Source organism: Gymnoscopelus braueri (genome assembly GCF_963280865.1).
Source record: "Gymnoscopelus braueri genome assembly, chromosome: 10".
Classification (NCBI taxonomy): domain Eukaryota; kingdom Metazoa; phylum Chordata; class Actinopteri; order Myctophiformes; family Myctophidae; genus Gymnoscopelus; species Gymnoscopelus braueri.
The window spans coordinates 17,260,432-17,274,967 of NC_137611.1; the positions used below are offsets into that span (position 1 = coordinate 17,260,432).

The 14,536-nt window shown below is 43.0% G+C and overlaps 6 protein-coding genes across 6 annotated transcripts; 2 read left to right on the forward strand and 4 right to left on the reverse strand.

Moving 5' to 3' along the window:
- Positions 1–1,354: 1,354 nt before the first annotated feature.
- LOC308094001 (histone H4) lies at positions 1,355–1,666 on the reverse strand (the record flags this gene model as incomplete). The annotated part of the gene is made up of 1 exon (XM_080440417.1): positions 1,355–1,666. One exon carries the CDS (start codon positions 1,664–1,666, stop codon positions 1,355–1,357), a length of 312 nt encoding a protein of 103 aa, XP_080296543.1.
- Positions 1,667–3,005: 1,339 nt separating this feature from the next.
- LOC308093973 (histone H1-like) lies at positions 3,006–12,065 on the reverse strand (the record flags this gene model as incomplete). Its single annotated transcript, XM_080440389.1, has 2 exons — positions 3,006–3,136; positions 11,516–12,065. 2 exons carry the CDS (start codon positions 12,063–12,065, stop codon positions 3,006–3,008), a joined length of 681 nt encoding a protein of 226 aa, XP_080296515.1.
- On the reverse strand, positions 5,700–6,245 carry LOC308093979 (histone H3.2). The gene has a single exon (XM_080440395.1). The coding sequence runs from the start codon at positions 6,234–6,236 to the stop codon at positions 5,826–5,828; it is 411 nt and encodes a 136-aa protein (XP_080296521.1). The 5' UTR covers positions 6,237–6,245; the 3' UTR covers positions 5,700–5,825.
- Positions 6,674–7,057, forward strand: LOC308094005 (histone H2A-like; the record flags this gene model as incomplete). The annotated part of the gene is made up of 1 exon (XM_080440421.1): positions 6,674–7,057. One exon carries the CDS (start codon positions 6,674–6,676, stop codon positions 7,055–7,057), a length of 384 nt encoding a protein of 127 aa, XP_080296547.1.
- LOC308093992 (histone H2B-like) lies at positions 8,053–8,456 on the reverse strand (the record flags this gene model as incomplete). The annotated part of the gene is made up of 1 exon (XM_080440408.1): positions 8,053–8,456. The coding sequence occupies exon 1, from the start codon at positions 8,425–8,427 to the stop codon at positions 8,053–8,055; it is 375 nt and encodes a 124-aa protein (XP_080296534.1). The 5' UTR covers positions 8,428–8,456.
- On the forward strand, positions 10,242–10,625 carry LOC308092774 (histone H2A-like; the record flags this gene model as incomplete). Its single annotated transcript, XM_080438875.1, has 1 exon — positions 10,242–10,625. One exon carries the CDS (start codon positions 10,242–10,244, stop codon positions 10,623–10,625), a length of 384 nt encoding a protein of 127 aa, XP_080295001.1.
- Positions 12,066–14,536: the final 2,471 nt, after the last annotated feature.

The following is a 14,536-nucleotide window of genomic DNA, read 5'->3' on the forward strand; positions in this document are numbered from 1 at the left end:
AGACGGCATTAAAACACTTCTTTATTGAAAGATATGGATTATTACATTAAACTACTACCCCGTAGAGCCATGTTTGGAGTGTCTACGGGGCATAGTGCAGAAAGTCCAGGTCTCCATGGGGCGTGAACCCTACAACTCTCGTAGATTGAAGACGTCAGAATCATAAATACGTCTACGAGGGTTGTATACTACAGCTATCTATGACCCATGTCCCTGACCAGTTGTACCACACAAAGCAATCAAAAATTGCATTTGATCATGTTCATTATAGCTGGGATGAGTGGGGTCTCTGACTGGAGCCGTGTGTAATTTTATTTGATAAATTCAGCGATAAATTCAGCGTGTCATTTTCAACAGTCCCATATGGTCTAGCGGTTAGGATTCCTGGTTTTCACCCAGGCGGCCCGGGTTCGACTCCCGGTATGGGAACTCAATTTATTCCGAACTGATTCAGGGAATATGTCATGATGCTGGCAAGTAGTGGATGTGAATTTAACTGTTATAGTCCATGTTTATAAGCATAGTAGCACGGTCAAATGAAGTCACTCTCTAGACAATATAGAAAATGCTGGACCAATGGTTTCCCCATCTTAATCATGACTATATGAACCGTCTTGTAACAATTACATTTGTGTTATATTACTTATTCGCCTGGAATTAATTGTGCATTGTATTATATACAATATTTTCACAAGTTCAATTTGCAAAGTGAGCTGTACACCCTCAACTTGCACTGTTTTTATAGTTAAAATAATCTTTTACAAAGCATGTTGCATCATGGCCACAATAGTCTACCTTTCCCTGATCCAACCCTGCCCCCCCCACTGGCGACTGCGTTAATAGCATTGCATACACATACATGAAAACAGACAGGTTATCTTGTCCGTTTTTAAACGTTTAGATTCCGACTGACCCCATTATAACGGGATGTCGGAATTATGAGTGGACCCCCACAATATGCCTGGAATGGCATTTATCCAAATAATTATTCAATGTGCAAAGTGAGTTGTACACCCTCAACTTGCACTGTCTTTATATTTAAGTGGCATGTTGCATCATGGCCACAATAGTCTTATCTTGTCCGTTTTTAAACGTTTAGATTCCGACTGGCATGTATTCAAATAGGACCATTCCAAGCTCGAGTTTGCACTACGAGAGATTGTACTAAAACCTAATCAGTGGCCATGAATCATTGTCCTCCATCTAAACTTTATAGGTGGCAAACGACTAAGTGGTCCGGACAAACAAGTATTACCTAAAGTGGCTCACATATCAATAACGGAATAGACTCTGTACAGAAAGTGTGGGCGGCTCTTAAAAGAGCCTTTGGGTTGTTGAGAGCCGAACAAGTGATTTAACCTCCGAAGCCGTACAGAGTGCGCCCTTGTCTCTTCAGAGCATAGACAACATCCATGGCGGTCACGGTCTTTCTCTTGGCGTGCTCGGTGTAGGTGACTGCGTCACGGATCACGTTCTCCAGGAAAACCTTGAGGACACCACGAGTCTCCTCGTAGATCAGACCGGAGATACGCTTCACACCACCACGGCGAGCCAGACGGCGAATAGCGGGCTTAGTGATTCCCTGGATGTTATCACGAAGCACTTTGCGATGACGCTTGGCGCCTCCTTTCCCAAGACCTTTGCCTCCTTTTCCTCTGCCTGACATTTTGAGTTCAGCTGAAGTTTCAAACCTGAATGTCTCTCATGTCCAAAGCCTTGCGTATTTATCTGTGTTCTGAGGACGTATAGGAAGACAGGCAGCCTGCTCTGCACTGGGCGTTGCCTAAAAAGCTGCTCCTTTATTCTGTGTTCTGCATGACAATGACCTCTCCAACGGTTATTTTGAACATGGTTATAAAGCTGAGGCAATTAACTAATATGTATATCTAAGTCATGTCTGTTTGCTCTATTTTTATTTGATTACTTATAGGCATTTTAAGTAACACAAGAGCCATACTGATGTTATCTTTATATAATTGAAAATCCCAATAAATATATTGTTTAAAAAAAAAACTATTCCCCCTTAAACGGCAGTATGTATACCATGTATTTTTAAGAATACCTTATTGTAAATAAAAACACTCACAACATTCACATTATCACAGCCATGAGTAGGTTCACAGTCACAAAAAAACACATCTCCAGACTTCAACATAAATAGTGAAAAAGATACATAATATACAGTAATACTATACAGTCATAGCATTTATATATATTGCTCATGTCATGAGTAGCTGATATGATGTAGTAAAGACAGGCTTCTCAGACAACAACACAAAAACAGTATATCAATAGTACAATATAGGGGGATTTCTATGCACGTGTGCACACTTGATGTGTGACAGATTAAACAAGTTCCATAGTCCAGTAGAATGCTACTATCGGTATCTATCCATCTATCTATCTACACTGTTATTTTAAAACAATGGTGATATGGAATCCATGTTGACTGTGTGCAAAAGTTATATCTGATCCGTTATATGTTTATATAACCTCATATGTTACTGTTGAAACTTTGTGGTGCTGCTATTCGTGTCTCCCTTATAAAATAGAACATTTATTTCAATGGGACAAACATGGATAATCTATTCTAGATGTCCATTTTCACTGAGCTCTAGAATATTTCAAATGCATCATCTGGGGCTGAAATGACTAAACTAGGCTACCTTAAATCAATATGACATTTAGAAAGACTACACTACTGGCATTTTGGATTTGATCATCAATAGCAAAACCAAAGATTTAAGGGTTAACACAGTTAGTTAACGGTTATTATGGGGGGGGGGGGGGGGGGGTTGACTTTCAAAGGAGTCATTTCATTTCAGATTTTTGACGCCTTTCCTCAAAAATAGTGAGCTGGGTAGACACAGCAAACTCCAGAACATGTTACAAATGGTTTATGGTCATTATACGTGAAAATGACGAAATAAAAACTCTTATGAAAAGTTGTGGTTGGCTCTTAAAAGAGCCTTTTGTTGGTAAAGGTGGGATAGGTTTATAACAGTTTACTTCTTCTTGGGAGCTGCCTTCTTTGCTGCCTTGGGTTTGGCAACCTTCTTGGCTGGGGCTTTCTTGGCTGCTGCAGGCTTCTTGGCTACTTTCTTGGGACTCTTGGTGGCTTTCTTCGGGCTTTTAGCTGCTACCTTCTTGGCAGCAGCAGGCTTCTTGGCTTTCTTCGGCGATTTCTTGGCGGCCACAGGCTTCTTTGCTGCCACCTTCTTTGGCTTTTTGGCCGCGGCGGGTTTCTTGGCAGCAGCGGGCTTCTTAGCTTTGACAGCTTTCTTGACAACAGGCTTCTTCGCCTTAACTGCTACAGCTGTCTTGTTCATCTTGAAAGATCCAGATGCGCCGGTACCTTTGGTTTGAACCAGAGTGCCTTTTGCTACCAGGCTCTTGACGGCGATCTTGACGCGGGCCTTATTCTTCTCCACATCGTAGCCGCCGGCAGTCAGAGCTTTCTTGACCGCAGCCAGGGACACGCCGCTCCGTTCTTTGGAGGCGGACACGGCCTTGACTACAAGTTCAGCGACGCTGGGGCCGGCCTTCTTGGGTCGGGGAGCTGCCTTCTTCTTGGCGGCCTTGGCCGGAGCCGGAGCTGGTGCGACTTCTGCCATGATTCAATCAGATGCGGGTAGTAGCTTGCCTTAATGTAAAGTCTCGGTACGGTAGATTAGACTGGTGGTGAGCACAGTGAAGGGGCTGGACTTAAACACAACATGAGAACCATGTAGAGTCAATGCACACAGGGCCCCTCTTCTCTAGGTGGCTTAATGTGCCACTTGTGTTTTCTCCTCGACAAAAAACAAGATATTATAAACGACTGTGTACATTATGAAATGTAACAAAGGGCACACTGCTAGCACACTTGTGCCCTTTTGTCATGAACATTATCTGAGACGCGAAGAACGCTCTCGTTTTGTATTGATAGGCTCAACACCTCACTCTTCAACGGGCAAAACACAATTCCCCCATCATTTTCCTTCTAAAACAATGTTAAACTATGTTACATTAACACCAATCCTCGTAATCCTCTTAGCAGACATACCCGGCAACAGGATAACATAAACTATACTCTTGTTTTATTGTCCGTTTAGTTATAAATAGAAGGTTTTCTGACCTTAGTAAACACACTCCAGTTGATGGCAGCAACTCCCATTGACAGCTATTGAATGGTGGAAAGCTTTGTTCATTTGTGGACGAATAACTTACTGTGAGTAATATATCTGATATAACATCTGATCAAACTAAAGTAAACAAAATAAAGCGTATCTTATACAATCAACTGCTGCGGTCTGTACTTTGCCTATGGAGACAGACATGCTGGTACACAAGCCAGCACGTACCCTTCACATTTTAAAACTCCATGATGCAATGTATATCCTGCTGCATCCCGTTTTATGATCAATTATCATTGTGTTCTGTATGAAAACAGTGGGACTGCCATAGCAAATATGTCCATCCCCATATCAATTAGGCCTACCTTTATAGCAGCATGGGACAGAACTGTGCAGTACATATATCACAAGTGACCTGTTGCTGTAAGTTATTTTCTTTGGTAAAGCTACCTGGGAGCAAATATGTATTACTCATATATTTGAATTGACACATCGTCTGATTTTGATTGATTGAATACTTATACTTTATTAACAGTTTGCAAATAGCACAGTGGTACAATTGTACAATGATGCTAAAAGGATAACACAAAAAAGCCCTGGTTTCCATTACAACGATATTCAAGACATCATCAACACTATAGCAATAAACGTATATGCCCAGTAAACAGTTTAGGGGGGGGGGGGGTTCTGGTGTTGGGCTTAGATTACTTTTCTACCAGGACCAGTTACTAATTAATTCTTCTCATATTTATTTAACTTTAAATGCAGACTTGGAAAAATTGTTTATTTCACAACAGATTAGGGCCCACTCACAACAAAGAATTGTTATGCAATTCCATATCCAAATATTGTTAATGGTTCCTTACATTCTGGTGTTCTTTCCATTTGCTGATGTAACGGGACAATAATGCATGTGTGACGGGATCGAAATCCTCAAGGATGGTTTTATTTTCATTTTTAGTGAAGAAGTAACAGTGTGAATGCAGTGTTTTCTACTGTTGCAGACAAAATGTCCACCTCTGGTCATTGTAATATGCCTGTTAATTAGACCGTTGGCCAGCCTACTCGGGAACAATGGCAGTTGGGGAATGCGTCATGCCCCAGCCCCACCTGTTCATGCAATGACCGTTAGCAGATAACCCGACCGACTCCCGTTGTACCCGTCTGTCTGTGTCCCTTAATGCAGTTGTCGTAACCCCATTATTATAACTCAATTGAGCATATATACTCATTGAAAACCCACACATCCATGGTCCTGATGACTGATTTTATTTTTCACTATATATATATATGTATAGGCTATATACATTTTTTTTATTGAAAAACATAAACGTGGCCCTATCACGCATTGGGATAGCAGGGGAAATAATGTTATTTGGAGGGCTCTATACTCCTTTATCAATCATTTGTTTTATGTTGTGTTTACCAAGGACTAGCGATGGAGCGGAGAGAACCCCATCACTAATCAAATAGCCCAGTAGAGCAGACCATTATGGGAATTACATTACAACTTCCAAAGTAATTTTGGAGGGAAAACACTAACGGCCCCCTAAAATATTATGAACTCATATACACTCAAGTTGATTTTCCCTGCTATAATTACAGCCATAACGGCTTGGCTAACGGTTTTAATAAGGGGAAATCTCTTACAGAAATAAGTGGGTGGCTCTTAAAAGAGCCGTTTTGGGATAGTGACAATATCAGATAAGTTTAAGCACGTTCTCCACGGATACGGCGGGCCAGCTGGATGTCTTTGGGCATGATGGTCACCCTCTTGGCGTGGATGGCGCACAGGTTGGTGTCTTCAAACAGACCGACCAGATAAGCCTCGGCTGACTCCTGGAGAGCCATGACAGCGGAGCTCTGGAAGCGCAGGTCGGTCTTGAAGTCCTGGGCGATCTCCCTCACCAGGCGCTGGAAGGGCAGCTTGCGGATCAGCAGCTCGGTAGATTTCTGGTAACGACGGATCTCTCTAAGAGCCACTGTACCGGGACGGTAACGGTGAGGCTTCTTCACTCCACCAGTTGCCGGTGCGCTCTTGCGAGCAGCCTTGGTGGCGAGCTGCTTCCTTGGGGCTTTGCCACCGGTGGACTTACGAGCGGTCTGCTTGGTTCTTGCCATCTTTCTCTCTGTCTGATTCTGTAGTGTCAAATATGTGACGGACAAAGCGCAAACTCCTGCTCTTTATCTCAACGGCTCTGAGACGCCGTCTTTCTCTGATTGGTCTCTGGTCAGGAACCTCCTTGTTTGGGGAGGAACCACAGTTTAGACTGGGAGAAACCGATCACGGCACGAGTCTAGTGCTGATTGGTGGGGCGCTCATACACAGTCAGCCCGCGCTCTCATTCATGGTCAGGAACCTCCTTCTCTGGGAGGAACCGTCCACGCCACTAGTAGTGATTGGAGGGGCGCTCATACACACTCACCCCGCGCTCTCACTCATTTTTATGATTGGTGGGGCGCACGCAGACAGCGCTGAGTTGAAGATATAAATGGTTTCGTGTTCCTATCCTCCAGCACATTTCTTCGTAGTCTAACACAAGAAAGAAAGCAGAAAAATGTCAGGACGAGGCAAAACCGGAGGGAAGTCCAGGGCGAAGGCCAAGACCCGCTCATCTCGTGCCGGGCTCCAGTTCCCCGTCGGTCGTGTTCACAGGCTGCTGCGCAAAGGCAACTATGCCCAGCGTGTCGGTGCCGGCGCCCCGGTCTATCTGGCGGCTGTCCTTGAGTACCTGACCGCTGAGATCCTGGAGTTGGCTGGAAACGCTGCCCGTGACAACAAGAAGTCTCGCATCATCCCCCGTCACCTCCAGCTGGCCGTCCGCAACGACGAGGAGCTCAACAGACTGCTGGGTGGAGTGACCATCGCTCAGGGTGGTGTGCTGCCCAACATCCAGGCTGTCCTGCTCCCCAAAAAGACCGAGAAAGCCGCCAAGAAATAAATCCACTTCATTCGACTGAATAAACCCCACAAAGGCTCTTTTAAGAGCCACCCACTGTTTCAACATAATGAGTCAAATCCCTCGATTGCGATCATGATTTATACATTTATATGGGGAACTATGTTTCTTTAATATCGTGACAAGACTAGTTGCATGTTTACTACCCCCCCCCCCCCCCCCTTCAACCTAATTGTATTTAATCAAGTATTGGAGCACGATGTGAACTTTAGATTGTCATCCCAACAGAAGTACAAAACAGAAATGTAAATTCACAGCAAAGAATATACATCAGGTTGCATAATGTCAACAGTACGCAATCAACGTGTCAGATTTTATGGCGCTCTGTGGGCCATTCACTAACTCTTATGTATTTTCTGCTAGTGTAGTGAAGCTGCTGTAATAGCTAATACTAAATAGTTGCCAGCAGACTTCAAAAGCAGGCCTGTGACAATAGACAAAATAATGACGCGAGGACAAATGTTAGATGCTCAAGTGGAAGAATAACTACATATTTGATAACTAAGTCATCCAATTCACAATATATATGTTGATGGTCCCTTCAGCCAAAACGTTTAATGTGTTCATACAAACATTACAAAGGACCCTGCCTATTCAGAGCAACCATTAATTTATATTTACTAAATAATCCTCTGATTGCCTATGCTTCTTATTCCATTTTGCTGCCATTTAGTTGGATTAAATTATCCTTTGATACTTAATTCTGCACTGTGTATATCGCAGGTTGGCCACTTTTATATAGCTTAACCACGAGGTACTGCGTCACAGATGCCAGGTTTCATCTATTCCTAGTTACTCATGGTCCTTTACTCACCATGTCGGCTCTGCTTGTCATCAAACAATATCTGATGAATGACAATTGTCAACTTAACTAAACGGTTTGGCGGGCAGGCTCTGTGGTTGGGCATTTAGACCCTCTTTCTTGAAAATGTGGGTGGTCCTTAAAAGGACCGTTGTTTTCGTAGCAGACTAACAGTTTACTTGGAGCTGGTGTACTTGGTCACAGCCTTGGTGCCCTCAGACACGGCGTGCTTGGCCAGCTCACCGGGGAGCAGCAGGCGGACGGCGGTCTGGATCTCCCTGGATGTGATGGTGCGTTTCTTGTTGTAGTTGGCCAGTTTGGAGGCTTCACCGGCGATGCGCTCAAAGATGTCGTTGACAAAGGAGTTCATGATGCCCATGGCCTTGGAGGAGATACCGGTGTCAGGGTGGACCTGCTTCATAACCTTGTAAATGTAGATGGCGTAGCTCTCCTTCCTGGACTTTCTGCGCTTCTTGCCGCCCTTAGCGGCGGATTTGGTGACGGCTTTCTTGGAGCCCTTCTTGGGCGCTGGCTTAGCAACTTCAGGCATTTTGACGATATTCGATGACTAGTGGCGAAGAATGAATTCACAGCAATATATCCCACCAGTATTTATACAGAGCCATGCAAATCTAGTGTGTGACTCCCAGCATAGGATTGGCTGATCTTGCCACAAAGAGGGTGGTGTCTTTGCTTCTGCATAATGTTTTCCCGCTCGTATGCTCCATTGTCCCTGTAACATTTTGAGGGACGTGTAATGAGGGATGTATAATTTGTTGCAAAAGTCATTTGGTTATTGTTATGTTTCTGCTTTGATCTTTAAACTATATACAGTGTGTCATGCTTACTACTGTTGCTGCTCTGACACCCACATTTCCTCATGGGGATCAATAAAGGTCTACAATAGCTTATATCTATCTGTCTATTCATTCCAGGAGGGGCCTAAATATTCCCAATAATGTGGAGACTGGTGGTGTGCACTCTGTTTTAGTGCCCAGAATGTTTTGTATATAACACACTAATACACTTCTTATTGTCAATACATTACTAACAGCAAAAATATATATATATATATTATTATTTGTTGAATATTGCTCATCATTGGTAACCATGATGATATAGGTGGGGCCCGGGGACCCCCAGGGGTCCGTGAAGGGGTTCCCTAGCCAAATTAGTTGAATAGCACCAACATCACTTTAACCACTTAAAAACCCTATCAGCTGTTTGAAAACAGCTGATCGACAAGCTCATGAGAGCTTGTCGATCTGCATCAAAAATCTTGATTTAATGTGAAAATGCTGGTATATATTTTGTAAACATTTTAATAACATGCATCTTGTATGTGGGTGTGATATAGAATTATTGATCTTCAGCTTTTCAGGTTGATGTTCTCATGTTGGTACCTGATTCTAGCTCTTCAGGCTGATTGATATCAATTAGTTAATGAATTATTATTAATCGATCATGTGTAAACATGATTATCTTCTTCTATGCCAAAATAGAGAACCTGGTACACTGGCAGCATGGTGTGTTGTTTGTATTATTCATATATCATAGCAACATTGTGTATTGAGAATTGTGGGGTGTTTTTGCATAGTATTGTATATTTGCAGACCTTGTATTGAACTGTGCTTGCCCGTGCTTTTTCTTTGCAAACTGCTAATAAAGTATTCAATCAATCAAAAATGGTGAAGATGCTGTCATTAAGGTCAATTACAATTGTATATATGTTTTTTTTTTAATGGTGCTTTATTGAATTTCACCTGTCAATTATTCAGGATAAAAATGTAAGTACTTTTGAATGTTTTCTCATGCCAATAAAAGCTAATTTGAATTGGATGTGCTTGTGCGAGAGAAACAGTGGGGGTGATAGGGACAAAGGCTTGCCACTAGATACAGTGTCAGCCAATAGGCTATATGAGACATAGTTCCTTACAACCATAAAAATACAGGTATACAAGATAACAGTTAGGCCCTTATAAAGTGCGCAAACACTACCCGGTTCTAGAGTAGAGTAGACGTAGAGTACAATAATAAATTAAAAAAAGACGATTTCAAAAAGTGAAATATCCCTTTAAATGTATAGTAGGCTATATCACATTAAAAAAAAAAAAAAAAATCTCAGCGGCTCTCTAAAGACGCCGTCTTTCTCTGATTGGTCTCTGGTCATGAACCTCCTTCTCTGGGAGGAACCGTTCACGCCACTAGTAGTGATTGGAGGGGAGCTCATACACACTCACCCCGCGCTGTGTATGATTGGTGGGGCGCACACAGACAGTACTGAGTTGAAGATATAAAACGTTTCGTGTTTCTGTACGCCAGCACATTTCTCTTCGTAGTCTAACTCAATAAATAAAATTAAAAATGTCAGGACGAGGCAAAACCGGAGGAAAGTCCAGGGCGAAGGCCAAGACCCGCTCATCTCGTGCCGGGCTCCAGTTCCCCGTCGGTCGTGTTCACAGGCTGCTGCGTAAAGGAAACTATGCTCAGCGTGTCGGTGCCGGCGCCCCGGTCTATCTGGCGGCTGTCCTTGAGTACCTGACCGCTGAGATCCTGGAGTTGGCTGGAAATGCTGCCCGTGATAACAAGAAGTCTCGCATCATCCCCCGTCACCTCCAGCTAGCCGTCCGCAACGACGAGGAGCTTAACAGACTGCTGGGCGGAGTGACCATCGCTCAGGGTGGTGTGCTGCCCAACATCCAGGCTGTCCTGCTCCCCAAAAAGACCGAGAAAGCCACCAAGAAATAAATCTACTTCATTCGACAGGAAAAAAAACTACAAAGGCTCTTTTAAGAGCCAACCACTATTTCTATATAAAGAGTTCCTTAATACCCCTTATGTCCACACTACTTGGCTACAACAGCAGTAAATACTTGAATTGCATTGTACAACATGCATGAAAAAGCTGACACCTTTGTCATATCAGTCAATTATATTTCAGCGTATACGACGTAGCTACTCCCATGCATCATATTGTGCTTATGAGGACGGATCATTCGCTATACGTGTGTATGACTACATGTATATTCAAATGTAATACAGCTAAATATATGTATAATATTTAGGCTATACTATGTAGGCCTACTCATTAATACAATACTGTAGTTGGCATGTGTAGATCTAATTAATCACATCCGATGCTTTTGAGTTTGTGTTGTGCTTTTAAATGTGACATATTTTGGGTGCTTTTTGGTGCGCTGTGTACTTTTAAAGTAAATAAATCAAAACATTCAATTGTCTTAACCATGCACTTGAAAGTGTTTTTATATACCGTGATGTGATTTGCAAGAGAAGCATTTATGCCTTATATCGTTTGTATAACGCCACGAATGACTCATTTATATGCACTTCAAACATCTTGGTTATGGGCATTGTGGTATGCAAACCATACATTTGGATGGATGGATGGATGCTGTCCCCCGTAATTATCACATGGCTCATCGATTATAACCAGAACCATTGTGAAGTTTCACATCTAACTATCTATACACTGACAGTTCTATATTGAACAAAGGGAACTTTCTTTAAATGAAGTTGTGGGCGGCTCTTAAAAGAGCCTTTGTGGGGGAAAATGGGCTGTTGTGTGGATGTTTACTTCTTCTTAGCGGCTGTCTTCTTGGGTTTTGCCGCCTTCTTTGCTGGTGATTTCTTGGCGGCAGCGGGCTTCTTCACCTTCTTGGGACTCTTTGTAGCCTTCTTGGGGCTCTTGGCTGCTGGTTTCTTGGCCGCAGGCTTCTTTGCCTTCTTGGGGGATTTCTTAGCGGCTACGGTCTTCTTGGGTGCTGCTTTCTTGGGAGATTTCTTTGCCACGGCGGGTTTCTTGGCTGCCGCCTTCTTGGGTTTGACTGCCTTCTTAGCGGGTTTCTTCGCCTTCTCTTCAGCCTTTTTGTTGAGCTTGAAGGATCCAGCAGCACCGGTACCCTTGGTCTGAAGCAGGGTGCCCTTTGCTACCAGTTTCTTCACAGCGGTCTTGACACGGATGTTATTCTTCTCCACGTCGTAGCCGCCGGCAGTTAGAGCCTTCTTGAGCGCGGCCAGAGACACGCCGCTCCTCTCCTTGGAAGCGCTCACAGCCTCGACGATGAGCTCCTGGACGCTGGGAACGACTTTCTTGGGTTTGGCGGCAGTCTTCTTCTTGACAGCTTTGGCCGGGGAGGCTACAGCTGGAGCTGGGGCGACTTCTGCCATTCTTTTCTGGTTCGTATTTCAGATGCACTGAACTAAAGTCTGAGTAGACTGGTAGTGAAAGAGGAGGAGGGGGTGGAACTTAAAGGACGTGTGAGAACCATGTAGACTCAACCCACTAGGTCAGTGCTCTGTGTGCTGCAGAATATTGGGACACTTGTGTTTTCTCCACAACTAAAACCAAATAAAATAAAGACGGAGAAATATATTGAAGTCAAATAGCAAATTGAGCAGATAGCAGACACGTTTCACTTCATAATAAAATCATGTGGAGCGCTGATTACTCCTGCGTTTTGTTTGGAGACGTTTAAAACCTCACCTATACACCATTACAAGGAGAGTAGTTTGACAGCTTTCCTCTGTCATTTGTCTTTTAATATAGTTTTAACATATGATACCCAGTTCCCTATTTGCTGCAGAGCAAGCCGAGATGTCTGGCTTTGGAATACAAGTAAAACAGGTCGTCTGTGGCAAAGTGTTTTGTTTTAAATGTCAAATTTCCCAGTGTCAGCAAACACAGTGCTGCTGTTGGCCTGCTCTGTGGCATGGATAGGCCTACTTATGAGTGGACACTGGTCATTTATCTGGCTCTGTTAAGCTCTTGTTTTGTGAATAGATTATAAGAAACCTGACACGTTTCAGTTAATTTCACACTATAATATTTATCATTTATATTTATTCAAGGTGGCCAGTTCAGAGCTCCACTTTTCCAAAGGTGCCATTACAAAGCATAATGACATGGAGCACAGCAGAGGAAAATAAACACTCCATAATAAATGTAATTGTGAGTCAGCTGAGCATGAAGTTAATAAATGTGTTAATGTACATTAGCTGGCCACACTGACTGAACTATGGCAATTAATGCCTTCAGTTGTGTTCACCTGTCAAAATGACTGCTGTAAGGGGTCTGTCTGCTAGACTGCTAGCTCCAAACATATTTACTAGATACTAAACGTCTGACAGCTACATTGTTTTAAATTAAAATTGATCTAAGTGATGTCATCATCCCCATTGACTCTGAATTATTATGTTTTGGTCTGTATGCCTATCCAATAGAATGCTGAGTAAATTGACATCATTATGTGTCTAACTCCAGCATCAATAAATTGAGTCAGGGGGAGTGATACTGGTAAAATCCATAACTAAATAATCAAACACTTGCTACAGCACTCTGACAAGTGTAGATGTTAACCTAAGAACCTAGCACATGTATGTATATTCTCAGTACGTTTTTATGTATGGCCGTTTCATCCTATAACGCACTTAATACCACTAAATAATGACTCACATTACAGTGTGTATAGAGAAACTCTTTCTTGAAAAGATGGGTAGTCCTTAAAAGGACCGTTTGTTTTCAGAGCAGCCAGGAACAGTTTACTTGGAGCTGGTGTACTTGGTCACAGCCGTGGTGCCCTCAGACACGGCGTGCTTGGCCAGCTCACCGGGGAGCAGCAAACGGACGGCCCAGCAAACGGACGGCCGTCTGAATCTCCCTAGATGAGATGGTGCGACGCTTGTTGTAGTTCACCGGCGATGCGCTCAAAGATGTCGTTGACAAAGGAGTTCATGATGCCCATGGCCTTGGAGGAGATACCGGTGTCAGGATGGACCTGCTTCAACACCTTGTACACGTAGATGGCGTAGCTCTCCTTCCTGGACTTTCTGCGCCTCTTACCGCCCTTTGCAGCAGTCTTAGCAACGGCTTTCTTGGAGCCCTTCGTTCTTGGGCGCTGGCTTAGCAACTTCAGGCATTCTAATGGTACTTGAAAACTTGCGGCGACTATTGAAATTGGAATGAGCTATCGCACTCGCGTTTATACAGAGGGAGCTAATGCAAATCTAGTGTATGACTCCCAGCATATGATTGGCCAACACAGTCTCACTCCGAAGGCTGATCCTGCCACAAAGAGGTGAATATGTTTTCCACTTTAAGTGAATTAAGGTGTTCTCTTATTTTTAAGTAAGTAATACGTTATTATTACACTGACAGAGGCTTATATTGTAGATCATGTTTCATTATTCCACAATGTTCCTGTATATTATATATTCATAAGACAAATACTGGTTACACTACTTGACAATGTTGCTGCGACAGTCAAATTCTACTCTTTGATGAAGAACGTGACACTGAAAATAAAGCATGGCTGTCAATAAGGTCACATTAACTGGTGCTTTATTGAATTTCAAATGTCAATTGTTACACTGAATGACAATATTTGGATACCCTGAGTGACACATACTGTATCACTACAGCCTAAAGATATTAAATGTGATTTCTTCAGCAATATGTGTAAATCACCAATGGTCACCAAAGTCAGTGAACACCCCATCTGACTGATTGCATAGAGAAATATTTTTGCTTCATTTCAACTGCTGAGAATGAAGTTTGACCGACTCCAGTGTCATTATTTTCATTACCTTTGAATCAAATCAGACATTATGTAAGGGAGAATATCCCACCATTTGAAAATATA